Source organism: Notolabrus celidotus, chromosome 4, assembly GCF_009762535.1.
Source record: "Notolabrus celidotus isolate fNotCel1 chromosome 4, fNotCel1.pri, whole genome shotgun sequence".
In the NCBI taxonomy this organism is placed as follows: domain Eukaryota; kingdom Metazoa; phylum Chordata; class Actinopteri; order Labriformes; family Labridae; genus Notolabrus; species Notolabrus celidotus.
This window is the reverse complement of record NC_048275.1, coordinates 14,535,456-14,553,802: the sequence shown is the minus strand read 5'-3', so window position 1 is coordinate 14,553,802 and position 18,347 is coordinate 14,535,456. Positions and strand designations below refer to the sequence as shown.

The 18,347-nt window shown below is 41.5% G+C and overlaps 1 protein-coding gene across 1 annotated transcript in view; it reads left to right on the top strand.

Annotated features, from left to right (window-relative positions):
- The window catches only part of zgc:91976 (uncharacterized protein LOC492359 homolog), a 28,286-nt gene extending 10,264 nt beyond the window's left edge, over positions 1 to 18,022 (top strand). Inside the window, exons 2-6 of the mRNA XM_034681931.1 lie at positions 10,542 to 11,434; positions 11,525 to 11,642; positions 13,426 to 13,579; positions 14,359 to 14,525; positions 15,550 to 18,022. Coding sequence (XP_034537822.1) covers positions 10,821 to 11,434; positions 11,525 to 11,642; positions 13,426 to 13,579; positions 14,359 to 14,525; positions 15,550 to 15,726 — 1,230 coding nt within the window. The 5' untranslated portion in view covers positions 10,542 to 10,820 and the 3' untranslated portion in view covers positions 15,727 to 18,022. The remainder of the gene's footprint in view (positions 1 to 10,541; positions 11,435 to 11,524; positions 11,643 to 13,425; positions 13,580 to 14,358; positions 14,526 to 15,549) is intronic.
- Positions 18,023 to 18,347: the final 325 nt, after the last annotated feature.

The following is an 18,347-nucleotide window of genomic DNA, read 5'->3' as shown; positions in this document are numbered from 1 at the left end:
AGCTCCAACTGCTGAGCTAATATAGCGCCCCTAAACACTGTCTTTTAAGTGTCTGTTAACATTTCTCTTATCGGGTTTGGTTATGCTCAGACATTAATGAAGATTCTATCCAATGTTAGAAAAAGTAACTCAGGAACTGTGCTGCTCAGTTTGTTTCTACGCATCTCTCCCTCTGAATCTGACTTTCTTGGCCAGTCCAGATGACGGTTCACCATTGAACAATTCTCTACTCAAAGTTTCTACCTGTCAAAAGCACAGACTGTGTAAATAATGGACGTAGTATCCGTGACGTCACCTGTCTGTTTCTGAAGCGCTGTTTTGAAGCCAATTGTTGGCGGGAGCCATATTGGAAATGCTGAAGTCAACTTCTGTTGAGGTAGTGTGAGGAAAAGAGGCGGGCTTTGAGCCTCCTCGCCAACAGCTACAGTGTTCCCACCTGTCAATCAAGTCAGCTGTGCCTCTCATAATGGAAAACTCATAATCTTAATATCTTCGAAGTTGCAGAGTTATGAAGACATTCACCCCCCGTACACTGTGTGCTGATCGAGAAATGAGCTATCCAGACTACACTTGTTTCTTGTACCAGACTGTAAACGTGTTTATTTCTGCTGTAAAGATTGGCTTTTTTGAATTGGTGTGTATGGTTTCCAGTATTTCCGGAGCCAGCCTCAAGCAGACACTCGAGAAACTGCAGTTTTTAACACTTAACATTGGTGTCAATTCTTGTGGCTGTAAGTTGCCACTTGGTTGAAAGACAGTTTTTAAATGTCATAGACTAAGCGCTTTCTCAAGTTAGATGAAAGTTAGGTCTCTCAGGAGTGTGTTCAAAGATAACGTTTGTTAAAATTGGGTACTAAAAGACCAAAAAAAGTTTTGATTAATTGATTAATTGATTGAATACCCAACGTGACTGTTTTTTGGTGTGTAATGTAACCAAAAATATTTGTTATTGGGTGACAACCTGGTGGGCTCTGGTGAGGAATTTCAACTCTGCTTGTTAAAACTAGCTAGCCATCATTTGACACAGGATTCATAGCTTTAAAAACAATGTTGCATCAGGTAACATTTCATGTAAATGCGAACTGCTTGCTGTGATATGGATAGCAAAGCATCTTGTGACTCATCCTTTACTGACTAATTAAAATGAACGTTTTCAGATGTTCGGGCCTCTGCTTCCTTCCTCTGGTTCTGACTCATGAGACTCGAACATACAGTTTGCCCAGCATTGTGTGTAAAGCCAGCCACATGTCAATCAAAATGTGAACTGCTTTGCCAACACAGTCATGACAAATATTCTCAACAGCAGAATGAGCTGAAACCTCACAGATTGTATTTGTATGTGTTTTAATGCATTTGAAACGCAGACTCTCAAAAACCTCTTTCCCTTTGTTACAGTAGTGTTTGTGAACTTCTGCTCAACTTCATTGTAATCAGTTGGTGGCAGAAAACATGTCACATAAAGCTGACACTATCTCTGTGTTTCGAGTTGGGCGAGCTGATCCTAGAATCTCCAAAATGCTGCACATTCCAAGCATATTATCCATCCCTTCTGTGTCCACTGAAGCAACACAGAGCTCAAACATTTTCTTTGACCCTCCCCAACGGTTTAAACTGAGAAACTTTGAACTCCTGGCCACTGGGCATATGAAAAGTTAATAGCTCATTAGTACTGTTGCTCATGTTGCTATTTGAGCCAAGCCTTTTCTGATTATGTCCTTCCAGTTTCTAGAAATGAGCCGGATAAGTCATACTTCATAAAGCTTGGTGAAAGTATATTAACCCGTCTTAACGATGGGGACTGAACTACTGTTTAATCAACTGCTGGACCATACATAGTTAATTTTTAACCACACATCTGCCGCTTTAACCACGCTGGCCCCAGCAGTGTAAATATTGGCCTTGTATTGTCTTCCTGTGAGCGTTTGTACACAGGTGTAAAGGGATACAGGTGAGAGTATGTTGTTCAACCATTGTTAGTGTGTCTGGATAAAAAAAGACCTGTAAAGGGATACTTCTCTTTCAGAAACTGTGTAAAAGCACGGACAACACCCTTAGGACCCGATAGAGGAGACTGCAAACAAAGCATTCCTTTGACAACACTTATTGAACACGTCTGTTTGACTCCTATGTGTCTGACCTGACATGAGGAGAACATATGATCCACTGTGGCTGTTGACAACGACTGTCATATCATGTCAAGCATCGAGTGACCCACTCAGTTTATTTGTCAGCTCAGATTGAGTAAGACAAAAACGACTTTATTCTTATCATCATTGCTGTCAGCACAATTTTGTTTCTGTTGCAACCTCTATCCTCGCTCTATAACCGCGCTCTACTTCTTAACCTGCTTTGTGGTTTACTCCCCTCCAGTTGCATGCACGTACTATCTATGCAACTTAACAAATCAGTTTTAATTTCCCCTGTGGATCAATCCGCTGCGCATTAGCGTGTTAAAATAATTGCTTGATTACATTTTCCGTATAGTCACCCCACAAAACTCTCCGTTGCTTCTCGTCGCCCATAAAAAAAGGTTAGTTTTACAATGAGATGAATCCACCCCGCTGAGATATATCCCTGAGTGGAAACTCTCTGGAATAGTTTGAGATTTGTTTCAGCACCCAGCTCAAGCACAGGCATGTTGTTGTTTTGAAAAGCTCTTATTATGACGGCGTCAGGAACTGGGTGTTCAATGATTCCTACTGTTTCCTAAGAGGCATCCTGCATTTGTTAGAAAAGAGCTATTTATTCCAGATGACAAGGTAAGACCGCCATGGCTGAATGTAACATGCCTCAGGTGGACATGCATGCCTGTCTGTCTGCATACTGTCTTGTGTTTACAGTCTCCGGGCTGTATCTATCTGTGCTAACATCTCATCAGTATTCATGTATCTGTGCTGACGAAAAGCCATTCTATTCACCTGCAGATTTCAATCCCACAAGTTGCAAGTGTAAGGGCAGAAAAACACATCATATAATAAACAACACGGAGTGGAATGAACTGCAGGAAACTAACATGCAGGAATAGAGATGGTCTGAAAGTACAGTCAACAGGAGCTGGCTTCTGGTCATACTGGCAGGGACACGGAAGAAGGAAGAGGTGGAAACTAAAAGACAGAAGGTGAAGACTGGTCGGAGAAACAATTTCCCTCCCCTCTGAGGCCGATGCTGTGGATTCGATGAAAGAAGGAGAGGGAATTCAGGCGTAGTACAGGTGCTTTTTCATTATTATGAAGCTTGAATTCCCATCAGGCATTTTTAGCTTTCTCTGTAAAGTGGCTCAGTATTATCCACAAGAGTTCGTCCAGGCTGCCATGCAAAATAATACTCCTAGAAGAAACTTTAGCAGAGGCAGCTTGGTGTTAATGTTGGACCGTGTTTTCTCTGCAAGTTGTTGTTCAGGCCTTTTGTAAGTGAGTTATTCACTGCCACTCCTGGCTGCCTGGAGATGGGCTATGGATGTTGTGTTTGTGTTTGTGTCAGGTTGACATATTGCACTCTTGGGTAGGATCTTTTTCTGGTGATGTCACATGTACTGCTTCGTAGATTCCCCCTCCCATCGACTCACTCCCAACAAACTTCTGAGAGGAAAGATATACCACACAAGAGAGAGGAGCAGTCCCAGTAATGTTTACTTGAGTATGATTCAGTCCCATTTACAGTTTGAAAAACTTTTGATTAAGTGAAGCTTCTTTTCTTTTCCTTTTTTTTACTCTGGTGTGTACCAGAAGGAAACGTGTGAAAACGTGAGCTGTGAGGAAGTGATGACATGAAACCCATCACAGGTCTGAACTTTGCCCCTGAGTTTTCAGCCGTGGTCTATCTTTGCATGGTGTGGCAGCTGCAGGATGCCTGTGGAGGCCTGTCTGTCTTTGATAGTGATGTTTCCTTCATTATCTGTGTCTGTTTCCCCCGGGCAGTGTCTCACACTTAAAGGCACAGTGTGTTGAAATGGGAATATTTGACGATATTCCTGTTCCTGGTGATTCCTATGTCCTTTAATCGTATCGGGCTGCAACAACTCATGATACGAATCAAATTGTTGTTAAAAAGAATTGTTACACCCCAATGATTCTCCATTTGTCAAGTTTTTGCTATCAAAGACATCTATCAATACAAAGTCTTCTATTTACAACAACCGCTCTCTCCTTCTTCTCTTTCCTTATACAAGGTGCATTTTTGGCCAATTTCTGAAAAGTGTATTTTTTTGAAAATGTTTTACTTTATGGTTACAATAATATTACTATCATGGATTTTTATGGCCATGATAATTGATGTGAAAATTTTATATAACTCAGCCCCACTTCAGAATACAGACCCAGTTTTTGGCCTCAAGCCAGTACCTCATTCATCAAGCTGAACTCATGGAGTCTCTTTGCTTGGTGCTACAGTGTCTGAGGTGAAAAGATTTTAAGTAAGGATGAATGTGGAGTCATGGCCAGAAGGCCAGTGAAGCAGTGGTGTGAACACACCCTTAATTGGAGGACAATATTAAAGTAGATTAATCGTGATATCACAAAACAATTTTAAGAATGGTGTGTTCTATAAACAAGGGATTCGGGGTGTAACGATTCTTTTCAACAACAATTCGATTCGCACGACGATTCGTGGTTGCCGATACGATTGAAGGACGGTATTGGTTTATTTAGAACGATACGATCTGAATCGATTCAATGATTTTTTGGCCAAAAAATTCAACCAGTGGGACTGTGAAATAAATTCCTTGATACTGGACAGTCCTAGATTCCTGTTGTTGCCGTGATGTTTTTCGTCCAAGTCGAGTTTTGGCCTCTTCTCTGACTAAACATGCTGCCGAGGCCTGACGGTCGGCGTTGTATGAAATCCCATGGAGCCTTAGGCCTTAGTAGGTGGTTGGATAGATTTGTGGTTTTGCTTTGGTATTTTACTTGACCTTAACATATCCTACAAACAGCGAGCAACTTATTTAGAATATCTCCGACTTTGCAAAAGCCAAAGTGTTTCCACACACTGGACCGCAATGGTGGCTTGATAATTTCTCGCTCGCCGGCTTCTCTTCTGCCATTGGCCATGCTATGTTTTGTTGTCTGCTGGCGTGTGGCGATGACGTCACAGACAGGCAGCCTGAATTGAGTAACGTTTAACATCTTTATCATTAAAAGTTAAAAAAAACACATCCATGTAAAGTCTGCCGTGCCAATGTGTTATTTCCTAGTATCGATACAATCAACTTATTACCTTTTTAAAAGGATGTTAGATCGATATGTCGTCCGGAAGGACAACTTGCCGAGCACAGATCGATGTAGTCGGATCATAGGAATATAAATCTATACGTTGATGTAGTAGATGAATCGTTACACAGCGATACTACCACTTCACAATGGCTTTACCCGACAGAGATGAGGACAAGGGAGGTGCAAATAAGAAGAATTCATCTCTCTTTTCAACACTGCAGCATTGATTGCAGCTTAAAGGGCTCATGAGCTGTTGAGGACTTCTTTGCTATGAAGCTGTTTTTGTGTGTCTTGGTTCCAGCTTTGTTCCTCCCTAAAGGCAGTTCTGGACAGATGTACACAAGCTGTTGACACCATACACAGTTCAGCAAATAGAAGAAGACTGTATTCTAGTAAACACTGATACAAAGAATGTTGAATACAGACTTGTAGTCAGTTTTGTTTTCTGCACTCAAAACATTTGTTACACCTCAAGGATATACTCAATAAACAAAATCTTTGTTTGTGTACAAGAAAACCCACAAGGCCAAGCATGCTCCACTCTCCTCACCACTGAAGACGCTTTGACAAAGCCTCAGAAAGATATGCTCCACCCAAAACCACGATGCTCTACTTCCTCTAAACAAAACAGACAATTTTGACTAAGCGGGACTTTTGCAAGACTCCACCATCACAGATTTAGGGAAGTGAAAAATCACATTTCATATTTATCAAGGTGCCTGAATCTGCACATTACTACTGTGCTTGAAAAACTTCTGAATACAGCTTATTATAGCCTTCTGATTTAGAAGTGTTCACAGTCTCCTCTCAGGAGGGAGCATTGTGTACCATAAAGGTTCTGGGTGTGGCGTCACTTTGAAGTGAATGACTCGTGCCGACACTTCACATGCTGAGGGAAACCATGCTGGTCAAATATTTTAAGAAGAGCAAAGTGAGGTGTTATGATAATATTCATAAACCAGTTGACTAAGTTCTTTTGGACACGTGAACACAAGTCCAAGGTGCTACTACGTGTTCTTAAACTCTGGCAGTGTCATTTTAACGTGAAACCCAAAGTGCTTAATGGTACCTATTGAGCCATTTTTGGGAAATTTTTCACGGGAAAACAAAAATATCAAATTTTTCGCCAGGCCTGATGAGTGTGTGGAGTATGACAAGTTTTGGGGCATGTTAAAGGCTCCAAATGTGGCAGTGGAATAGTAATAATAAAAAAATACTTTGTGTAAGCCGAGTTTTTAAAAGTATGCACCCTTATTTGGGCGCCATTTTTCACATTCAAGGCTGGGTGGGGCTCTTCCTGTTGAGTTTCAGATAGGGGTGTAAGAGGATTTTTTTTGTGCGTCCAGATGCTATGGATATGCCATTTGGTTTTCATGCATGTAGCTCAAAATACCCTCTATGGCGAGGGGTTTTTCAAAATTTTAGGGGGCGCTAGTGAGCACATTTTTGAGCATTTCTTTTTGCGAGACCCAAAGAATCTCACATTTTTCACCAGACCTGATGAGTGTGTGGGGTTTGGTGAGTTTTGGGTAGGGTTGCAAAGGGGTGGAAAATTTCTGGTAAATTTCTATGGGAAGTTGAGCTGGGGAATTTGGGAAATATTCCAAATTGGAAACTTTCTATGGGAATTAATGTGAATTAATGAGAATTAACTGGGAATTGAGAGTAATTTCATGGAAAGGTATCATATCCAAGCATAAATATTTGTTTTCTTAGCAGATATCCATCCAAAATAATAACAGATTTATTTGTAAGTGAACAATCAATTCTTTCATTGAAGAACAAAAACATGAATGTTGAGTTAAATATTACTCACCCAACCCATTCTAAAAATAACAAAAAACAATCCCAACAAAGTCCCATTCAAAATGTTAAATGAAAAGAGCCCCTCTCCCTCCAAAAAAAAAGTCCCATTCAACATGCAAATAAAAAAGCATCTTCCCTCAAGCTTCTCAAGCCTCTGCAGGATTCTCAAAATCCTCTGTGCATGTTACCATAAATTCCCGTTAATTCCCATGGAAAGTTTCCAACTTTGAAAATTCCCAGAATTTTGCAATCCTAGTTTTGGGGCATGTTAAAGGCTCCGCGACAGTTTGAAACAGCAATGAACATTTCCATGAATGCAATGAGAGCACATGGCAGGTTGTTAGATTCTGAGATAAGGCAGTTGTTGTGATCATAGACTGTATAAAATATGGACGTAGTATCCGTGACGTCACCCATCTGTTCCTGAGCGCTGTTTTGAAGCAAATCGACGGCAGCAGCCATATTGGTAATGCGGAACTCAACTAGGCAGAGTGTGACGTAGTGTGAGCCTTTTAGCCAATGGCTGTGTGTTCCCGACCGGGAGTCATGTCAGTCATGTCCTTATTTGGGCAAAACTCGTAATCTTAATATCTTCTTAACCGTCACGTTAGAAAAAAATTCACCCCCCATACAGTGTGTGCCATTAGAGAGATTAGTTTTTTAGGACCAAGACGTTTTTTGAATCAGGCTGTAAACATGTTTATTAATGCTGCAAAGATCGTCTTTTTCCCATTCATATCTATGTGGTTTCCGGTGTTTCTGCAGCCAGCCTCAAGCAGATTTTCGGTGTATTGCAGTTTATAGCACTTCCGCATTGGCTTCATCGTGATCTGTGTGATGCACAGACATTCATCCACGCAGAAACATGGCTGTTCAGGAGCTACAGTGGAGATTATTTGCATGATCTAACTCAGCAGTGTTTAAGATGAAAACAGAGCACCCTTTGTTGAATTCACCTCCAGCGTGTGTGCTTTTGCATCAAGTCAGTGTCCTCTTTATTGATGCACAGTGACACCCGGATGAGCAGATTTATCACTTCAGTAAGTGTGAACTCTGTGCTGGTTGGTTTATGAGCAGACTCAAAGTTCAGTCTGTAAAGCTTTTTATCATTCTTTAAACCTCCAAAACCTCGGCACTTTTATCTCCTGTGTGCGTGCGATTCAGAGTGTGTGTTTGCGCTGTGTAGTTTTTTGTGTTATTGTATAAAAAAAGAGTCATTTCCTTCAACACTTCAAACATCCTCAAATCAATGATGTCAGCCCTGTAAGTACAAGGCGGCGCACAATGTGTAAACATACAACAATAGAAGTCCCTGCTCGGCAGGCACACACCTCAGCTCTGAAAGTAACAAACTCACCCTCCTGTGTTGTCTTCCTTTTGGTGTTGTGAATTTTTTTTTTGTGTAACTAAAGGGAAACAAAAGGCTTTCAAGTTTAAAATCCTTTGTTTGGACAGTTGCTGAAATGTTTTCTTTTTATCTTGAGTAAAATTCCAAACTTAAGTGTGAGGTATTTCCTCTGTCTCTGTGGTTCTCTGCAACCAAACAGGGTCGTCCTCGAGGGTCTGATTTCCGTCTGTTTTGCCCCTGGTAGAAACCTGTAAACCACAGCCTTCATCTCTTTGTCATCACCAGGTGTTTGTTTACCTTGAAACATAAAAATAGCTCAAGTAGGATCGTCCCTGACATCATGTTTATGCTGATTCTACGGGTCAGATTACAGCCAATGAAAAGTTTTCAGATCCTTCAAACTATGTTCCCCACAGACATGTGCTTGCTCAGAATAGTTGTATCCGTCTTTAACCAAAACACTTGTATTTGCATGCAGCTTTAGCAAATACCTAACAAACTACAACTTAGAAAACACAGCTTCACTGCAGCCTCATATCCACAATTAAATTCTTAAACAAAGATTAGTTTATAGTTTCAGGATTAGTTTGTTTTCCCCATTGCCAGTTAAGTTGAGTGAGATTATTTCCTCACAGAGCTCACTGTAAGCTGATTCATAGACCAAAGGTCCCCAGCACAAAGCTGACTCAGTGACAGCTAATCTCTGATGTGTCTGAATTGTACTCCGTTAACCCTCTGATGCAATAGCTCTTTTTTGTCCTGCTTTGGTTCTTTTTCCTCCTCTCCTTTGCACCATTAGCTCAGCTAGCCTGACAAGTATTTTCCCACTTGCTCTCATGTTTGTGTGTGTTACATTCAGGGGTTATAAGGTCAAAGTGTTCTCTAGAGCTCGGCAGGAATAAATCCGATGCTGGGTGTTTGTAGGGAGTTGTAGCAGACCCAGCTTGTAACCCATTTTTTGGCCCTGTTTTTCTGTCCTAAATGAGCAGGCCTGTGAGCTCAGCTGAGGGGAGAAGAGATGAGGTACTGATGTGCAGTTTGTTGTCCTGCCAACCAGCCTTTTGGCCTGCTCGCTGAGCTCGCCTGGCTGTGTCTGAGCCCGACTGCTGGCTGATTGCCCTCTTCACAGGGGTGGGGCTGTCTCGCTGCTCAGTGCTGACCTTCACTCTGATTTATGATTTCCTCCTTGCAGTGTTTCCCCCCCCCTTGACTCCCTCTTTCCCCATATGCATGCAGTAGATCAGGACATGCCCTCAAATGTACCTCACACTCCCCCCTTAACATAAGCAGGGCCACCCTGTGTCCACCGCCGACATCGCGCTGTGTAAACAAGCGCATGATATGTAGCAGATGTGTGGGTTCATCTCCTTGTTAATGTTGGGCTTTGCTGCCTGAAGCAAAACTGAGAGAAACACACTATAGAAGACAAAGTTTACAAGTTGAAAAGCTGGTTTGACCGTCTTTTCTCTGCTACATTTAACTTCAGGAACTTCTCTCATATATTTGTAGTTTTGAGTGATAATCTGTTGGAGTAACCTAAATCTCATCTCAGCTGAGTTGGCAAACCTCTCCATCAAACTGTAGAAATGAAGATTTATCAGTGTGACCCTCCCTGTTCATCACTTCAAATGAATGATTGATTGTTGCCCTGCTATACATGTTCTCTTCCCACTTCCCATCCATCATCTCTCGCCTTCACTGCTGTTACAGTGTTTCCTAATAATAGTGGTTAGTTCAGAAGCACCACTTTTTACAGTACTGAGTAGAAAAGAGGGTCATGGATAAAACATCAAGTGTAAAATCATCTCAGGATGTGGTCACTGATGAACCAAAGCGTTTCCCTGCTGCGAGGATCAAAGTGTAGAACCCTGCAGATTGGATCTGTTATTGCTGTGATTGTAAGAGCTTTTGTATGATTTGAATTATTAATCTAATGTTTCATGGCTGTGAAATGGAGCTTAAGTGCTATGAAAATTCTACGACAGTTCTCTTCTTTATTTTCAGTGAGTCAGAGTTGGCGAAACAACCTGTGACTCAAGCTGCTCTTTTATTTCCTTTGGAGTCCCAGTCTCCAGATCTGACTGACCAGTCATCCGGTCCATGACTGCACCAGGAAGTAGATATGAGAGTCGTCACTAGATTCTGATTCATTGCTTTATGTTTTTCCTTTTTTATAGGGGGACACAGCGCAGGGGGAAAGCTGATGAGGTGAAGAAAGCCCCAAAAGAGATCACTGTGGTTCACCCGCCATCTATCAGCCCCAACCCTGACTCACCCTGCTGCCCTCTGTCTCCCACAACGCTTCAAGAGGAGGCTGGGCTCCCTCTGGGTGCAGGAAACACCATGTGCCAAGACAGGAGAGGACTCACCGCTGCCCCATAGACCGGAGAACCTCTTGCGACCTTCCCTGCTAGTCTGAGGACCCTCCTTATCCTCCACATTGCCCACCGGCCAACATGAAGAAGGTGGCACTGTGGTCAGCAGGGGACGTCTCTGAGTGGCTGAGCAAAGAGGGGATGCCGGAGTACATAGATGTCCTACGTGAGACAGGGGGTCCCGCTCTGCTCAGGCTCTCAGAGGCAGATTTCCAGGCGCCTCCCCTCTCACTGGTGTCATCTGATGGCGGGCAGCAACTGTTAGAGCGACTGGAGACGCTGCGGATAGAGAATCACATCGAGGCTCATAAAAACGGGCACGCGAATGGGCACGCTGGTGGACTTCCAAACGGAACTGTCAAGCCCCAGAGGAATGGCACATTAGGGGTGAAGGACTTCAGGATGGAGATGGTCCACATCCCCATCCCGACGATGGAGACTGCACGCTCCTCGTTCCCCCCGGAGTGGGGGAAGACGGGCATAGCCTTCGTCTACGCTGTGGTGTGCTTTGTTACGACCACTGTGGTCATCTCAGTGGTCCACGAGAGAGTACCACCAAAGGAGCACACTCCACCACTGCCGGATAAGTTCTTTGACCTGTTCAACAGGGTGGAGTGGGCCTTCTCCATCTGTGAGATCAACGGTATGCTGCTGGTGGCACTCTGGCTGATACAGTGGATGCTGCTGAAGCACAGGTACAGTCAGGTTTGTTCAGCCAAAGTGTTGAAGTTAGAATCTGAACTCCAGCTGGATAATAATGTGCTTTCCTTTTTTTTTTTTTCCAGGTCAATTATCGGCAGGCGGTTCTTTTTCATTGTGGGCACACTCTATCTGTACCGGTGTATTACAATGTACATCACCACTCTGCCTGTTCCTGGGATGCACTTCAAATGCTCTCCAAAGGTAAAATAAGCACACTTTCATTCCACTGGCTACTGGCTGATTATGAAAGGCTCTTCTTTTTTATTTTTTATTTTTTAACTTGACTGCTTTTGGCACAATCCTGCTGCACACAAAAAAAAATCAGCAAACGATAATTTCATTTTGTGAGCTGAAAGCCTTTGAGTGCTCCCAGCTGACCACTAAGCATGAGATACGTGCACGTCAAATGATGCCTCACTTTTTTGTAATTCCCATTAAATAATGTTGCAATAATCCTCCAGCATGAAGCCGGTTTATATCTCTGCTTCCAGTGTGAGCTACTGTCAGGTGAAGCATTTCTTCTGGGTCATCCAATGTTGTTCATGTTTTTTAATTAGAAAAAAAGATAAATAGCTGCGGCCTGTGTGTTATCTGTGCATCTGTGAATGTTCTATTAGGACACAAAATATTTCAGAGCACCACTAGCAGGATCTGAAAATGCCATCGCCTTGTTTGACTTCAGGAACCACTGAGTTTAGGGACCATTTACAAATCAAACCATTGTTATTAATAAGGTCATTTCAGTGAATGTTAAGGTCAGTGTAAAGGTTTAAAGAACAAGACACGTAATTAACCCTCTGACCTTCAAACACTCTCTGGTTAAGCTGTTGAATTAATTCCTTTTGTGGTAACCATAGACTTTATAAATAATGAACCTAGTATCTGTGACGTCACCCATCTGTTTCTGAAGCGCTGTTTTGAAGTGTGAGGTAAAGAGGCGGGCTTTGAGCGTCCTCGCCAACAGCTACAGTGTTCCCGCCTGTCAATCAAGTCAGCTGTGCCTCTCATAATGGAAAACTCGTAATCTTAAAATCTTTGAAATTGCCGCGTTATGAAAAAAATCACCCCCCGATCAAGAAATGAGCTATCCAGACTACACTTGTTTTTAAACTGGGCTGTAAACATGTTTATTTCTGCTGTGAAGATCGGCTTTTTTTAAATTGATGTGTTTGTGGTTTTGGGTACTACACTGCAGTTTTTAACACTTCAATTCTCGTGGCCGGAGGTTGCCGCTTGGTGGTAACTCATGTTGTAACAAAACACATTGTTGAAGTGATCGCATGTCAAAGACTCACATCCTGTTCTAGCTCTGTGTTGGAAATACATACAATGTTTAGTAATACTTTCCATGAGCATTTGCACTTAACAGGATTAATGGCTGAACAGGATCTAATGGCCTTTATCTTAATAGCTTATCTTAATAGTTTGATGGAAAATGGTTTTACATGGAAGAAAAGGATTTTGAACATTATGAGACACTTTGGTGCTGGATGCCTCCAAACGGCCATTCTTTTAGTGCTTCTTCTTATTTTTAGTTTCCTTTATTGTACTTATTTGACTGCTTATAACTGTTGTCTCTTTGAAATAACTTTGAATGCTGTGTTTTATTTTTAATTCATTTGCAAAAAAGTCTACAAAACATTTTTCACTTTGTCATTATCGAGTAGTGTGTGTAGAATGTTTAGGGAAAAAAAAATGTAATCCATTTTGGAATTAGGCTGTAACATAACAAAATGTAGAAAAAGTGAAGGGGTATGAATACTTTCCGTACCCACTGTAAATATATTTTGTCTTATGAAAGGATGTTGGTAATCTTGTTACTCGGACTAAATCAGATCAGAATCTGTAAATGTGATCAAAACTGAAATGTAGAATGATCTGATCTGAATGAGATGGGGTTTTAAATCAATGCAGACTCCAGCCTCTATTATCAGTCGTTGTTCTTGTGTTTCTCATTTATGTAAACGTCTGTGTGTCTTTTTAGCTGCTCGGGAACTGGGAGGCACAGACGAGGAGAATAATGAAGATGATTGCCGGTGGAGGTCTTTCCATCACAGGTTCACACACCATGTGTGGAGACTATCTCTACAGCGGTCACACTGTCATGTTGACACTAACGTACCTCTTCATCAAGGAGTGTAAGTTTCACTTTGTCTTTGTAGTTTGTGAGAAAGCTCTGAATGAATTTACCTCTAAGCCTCATTACTAACTCTGATTTTATATTCATTAATGGACAGCTGATACATTTGGCAACCCTGTTCGCTGTAATCGCGTACACACTTCAACATTTATGACAGCTTATGCTCCATTTCACAACTGTGGGCATCACTCACACACCACAGTTTTCACTTCCATCTGTGTCTTACTGATAAATGGTATTCTGCTGTACTCTCACAACACGTCGTCTCCTAGCAGTAGCAGGAAATGTAGACACAGGAAATTCAGAGGAAACGCTTCTGCTGTCCAGTCACATGTCGGGTAACCCGTTAATGCAAGCGTGTCAAGACATTACTCCATTACACAATCACATGATCTGTGCCTCAGTAAACATTTCCATTATCTCATAATTTGGTAAAAAAAAAAGGCACTTTGTCGTTTCTCTGAGCACAAAGGTCACAAGTTATGGAGCTGTAACTGCTTGGCTGATTGCTGGATGTTTAGTATGTAGGATGTTTCTGTAGCTGTCTTTGAGGCTACGGTTCTTCCTCTGCTGACTCACATGGTGCTTCAACAGTTTTCTGCTTGGAAAGCAGTGACACTTAGTGGTCAAAAGGAGAACAGCATGGATAATACTGTATTCCTGCTCTTTGAACTTTTGAGGCCTGCCCTGATTTCTCTTCCCACCACCCTGATGGCACATTAAGTTTTCTTAATATCTCAATACGTGATTATGCTCACTCTCATGTTTCAATTCCAGATGCCCCCAGGCGGTTCTGGTGGTACCACTGGTTCTGCTGGAGCTTGAGCGCAGTGGGGATTTTCTGCATCCTCCTGGCCCATGACCACTACACTGTGGATGTGGTGGTTGCGTACTTTATAACAACACGCCTCTTTTGGTGGTACCACACGATGGCCAACCAGCAGGTGAGTTCAGAACAAGGTCGTACAAGCTTTGTCTCTCTGTTGTGTTCTGAATCAAAATAAAAGATAAGACTGTGAAGTCAGTCAGCACAAAGGTTGATTCGCTGAATTTAGCCACTATCAAACCTGGTGCTATTTAGCTTATAATTAACTCACTGGAATCTGTGTTGTGTTGCCTGTCACATCACATGTAAACAAAGGATTGTCCAGTTGCGGAAACACATCAGGGGTCCATTGTTCACTTAGATGAATAGATCCTTTTCTGTCAGCATTCATTTTTTGACATGAATGATTAATATGGGAGCAGACCCATTAAGTTAACAAGTTAACCTTGCATGATTTGAAGACAACGCCCATGTTGTTTTAGTCTTTAAGTTAATAATAGGTTAATGTTTGGCTACTTGGTCCAAAGTACAGGGTTTCTGATCATGGACATTCACTTTGAGCACCAGCCACAGATTTTCCATAGGGTTTAGATCTGGGCTCTGTGCAGGCCACTCCAGGACCTTGGTTTTGGTGTCCTTTAAGAACTGTTGGACCAATTTTGACATATGCTTTGGGTGATTGTCTTGTTGGAAGACCCAGCGCTGACCTAAGCCTAGACTAAGAGCAGAGTTCTTCATATTATCCCTCAAAATGTCAACATAACTTTTTTTTTCCATGATGCCATGCACCATAACAAGGCTCCCTGTGCCTGAGGCTGCAAAACAGCCCCACAGTACAATGCTCCCACCACCATGTTTAACTGTGGGAACGGTGTTCTTAGGGTACAAGAGCAAGTTAGTATTTCCCCAACTGTTTGATATCTTTACTTTAACAAATAAGTTTAATCACATTTCTGTCTGGTTGTTGTTGCTGTAAGTTGTTTCTCAAGGACAACACTGTGCCTAATTCACCCTGTCAGCTTCTGTTTGTGACTCTATATGACAATATTTTGTAGAGATATTTACAACTGGCAAGCTGTTCAAAATAGAGGAGACTTTTCTTTGCTGTAACATTTAACGACTCCTCGTGTCTTTTATTTCAGTCGCTGAAGGAGACGTCGCAGAGTAACCCATTCTCTCGGGTGTGGTGGTACAGACTGTTCCAATACTTTGAGGAGAACGTGTCCGGCACGGTCCCTCGTAACTATCAGCTGCCGCTGTCGTGGCGAGCGTTGCAGTGGAACCGTGGCGTGAAGTACAGCCGATTGGACATCCAGTGACCACTCATCATGTCAGCTGGCAGGCGAGGACTTTGACTTCCATAAGTGCTGTTTTTACCGCAGTGGAGATGGCACTGTTAAATGTAGCGCTGTCCTTTCACCTCTGGTAACAGACACATCCCTGTCCACATGGGTAGCACTGTGACCCACCTAGTTTTTTTTTTCTCCATGTATGTACATATATAAGAATATTATTTTTGGTTTTTTTTTCGTCCTTTCTCTCTTCTGGTAGTTTTGTCAACACAGAGCACTAATTTATATTTTTTCCGTGTCTTTTCCTCTTTAATGGCCACATTACAGTCTCTGCTTTTTTCAGCAGATTGAAAGCATTTCAGTAAACCTCTCAGTTTCAGTTTTTTCCAGGCCACAAAGGCCCCATTTTTCTTTTTCTCTCTCTGCACAAAAACCATACTTAATGTCTTCATGTTTTCCAAGATTTTTAGTGCAAACGGTGTCAATCAAGTACTTGATAACCAAAATGCCATAAGCATTTTTTTCATTTTTTTTAATAGCGATTCCTTTTTGTAAAATCGCCCTTGCTAAAATGAGTCAAAGGTGCAAAAAATAATTTTTTTAAGTATGTCAAACTTTATTTTTCAAAAAACAAATGATGTCCAAGAAAAGATTTTTAGATTTTTACCTTTTTCAAGATGGATGACTGAGAGCATCAGAACCTAATGTGGTGAAACATGAATCCAGTGCCTTCCTTAGCTTGATTGTAAAACAGTTCAAGTACTACGTGTCTTGTGTCTCTGTGCCATGGCTGTGAACACGCTGTGGTACGAGGTGGTACTTAGTCATCAGTCTTGTTCCCATGAATGTAAAAACAACTAAGCCAGCCTTACCAGTAAAATTGTTTTCCCCCAAATTAGATGCAGTGAGTGACGTGTCCAGTTAGTTAATTTTTGATGCTTTATGATGTCAGTCTGGGTGTAGCTGGTTAATACTGTTCTAACAGAAAAATAAGGACTGTTAATTGTACTTTTTATGTCTGTACCATTTCATTTCTACCAATCAAGTCGTTAACCAACACCAGCCATGTTCAAAGCCCAATCATTGAAGCTAAGTCGCCCACTGTGTCTACTCCTCACCACGACATGACCTGTAGATTGGATAAGAAATCTCTGTGGCCGAGTTAAACTGGACCTTACACTCTTGTGCATCATGCTGCATCTCTCACTCAGGAGATAATGAGCCCCCAAGCTCTTGTTCCCCACCATTTAAACTCCTCATTATCCTCATTACTGTCTTCGTCTTGTGTCTGTGTGTCAGTGAAGAGATCTAGAGGGAAATGTGACACTTCCTTTAAGTAAAGGGAATGTCAAAGTTATGAAAACAGAAGCTTTTGGTCCAAGTTTCTGAGCATGTCTGTCATGTATCTGTACGTGCTTTGTTTGGCTTTTTTCTTGTACTAAATCAAGCTGCTACCTTACAGTTTGAGGACGCCTCCTCTACATTTCCTCCTTAAGTGCAAACACTGCAATGATCTTCTGTCTAGGAGTAGCAAACACTTAGCATGGGACTTGTTAATGGGGAACAAACTGAGGCATGATGCACAGAGCTGGTGATATATTTGGATACCATTGATTTCCATGAATGTGAAAATGTATTGTTATTGTTTTTGGCTTTGTTTTTCTTTGTGTATTATGACTGAACGTTTAAAGAATGGGTATTGCACAAGTTCATCTATAGGGAAAAATTTAACCCAATGTGAAACTTTAATTTCAAAATACAGCATAAAGATTTAATGAAAACTGCACTATGCTTCAGATGAGACATATTACAAATGAATGATAATAATAATAATGATCATGTAATTAATTTCTTATGTTGTCAAAAAGGAGGAGGTGAGAAATAACATAATTTTGATGTAAGCGTATGAATCTAATACATTTAAAAGCCAACATGAGTCTTAATGTTTAAGATGAAGAGCAGCACAGGTTCCCCTTCCTTCCTGTAGCATCGTCCAATCATTTCACCTTGACAGTTTTTAAGAGCACAGCAGGTTCCTTAAATACAGCCAAATGTTTGATTTGTGAGTGTTTGAAGCAATGGTTTCTCTAATAATGTACGAGGGCTTTGATAAGAATGAAGGTTGGAGTTATTGTTAGTCCTCTAGTTTGCCAATCAGTTGTTTTTGTCTGTAAGAAATGAGACTTTGTTATCCTGTATGTTTCTCTTTAAACTCCTCGCCCGATTTGTCCCTTTTTGTGCGTATACCAGATGTTTGTAAGATATGATAAAGGATTCTACTTGGGACGCTTTTGAATAAAACATTTTACTATAATGTATCTGATTTACTGTCGGTCTCTTTTCTTTACAGGCATGTTTCAGTCTGTTTTTTCTTACATCATTGTCTCATTGTGTCAAAGGATGATGTCATTGCAGCGCCACAACCGACCAGCAGAGGGAAATATTGAGTCACTTAAAGTCCAGTAAGGTGGGGGTAATGTCTTCTCTTCTAGTGTGTCTTTGAGCCCTTCATCAACCGCAAGTGTTTCTGATGTAATTATTTAATTCATTTAGGAAAGTCTCATTCATAATTACTTTTCTTGAATGCCTCTTAGTCATAAAATATCCAAAGTCTTCTCCTCTTCTTATCCATATGGATGTTTTGTCTC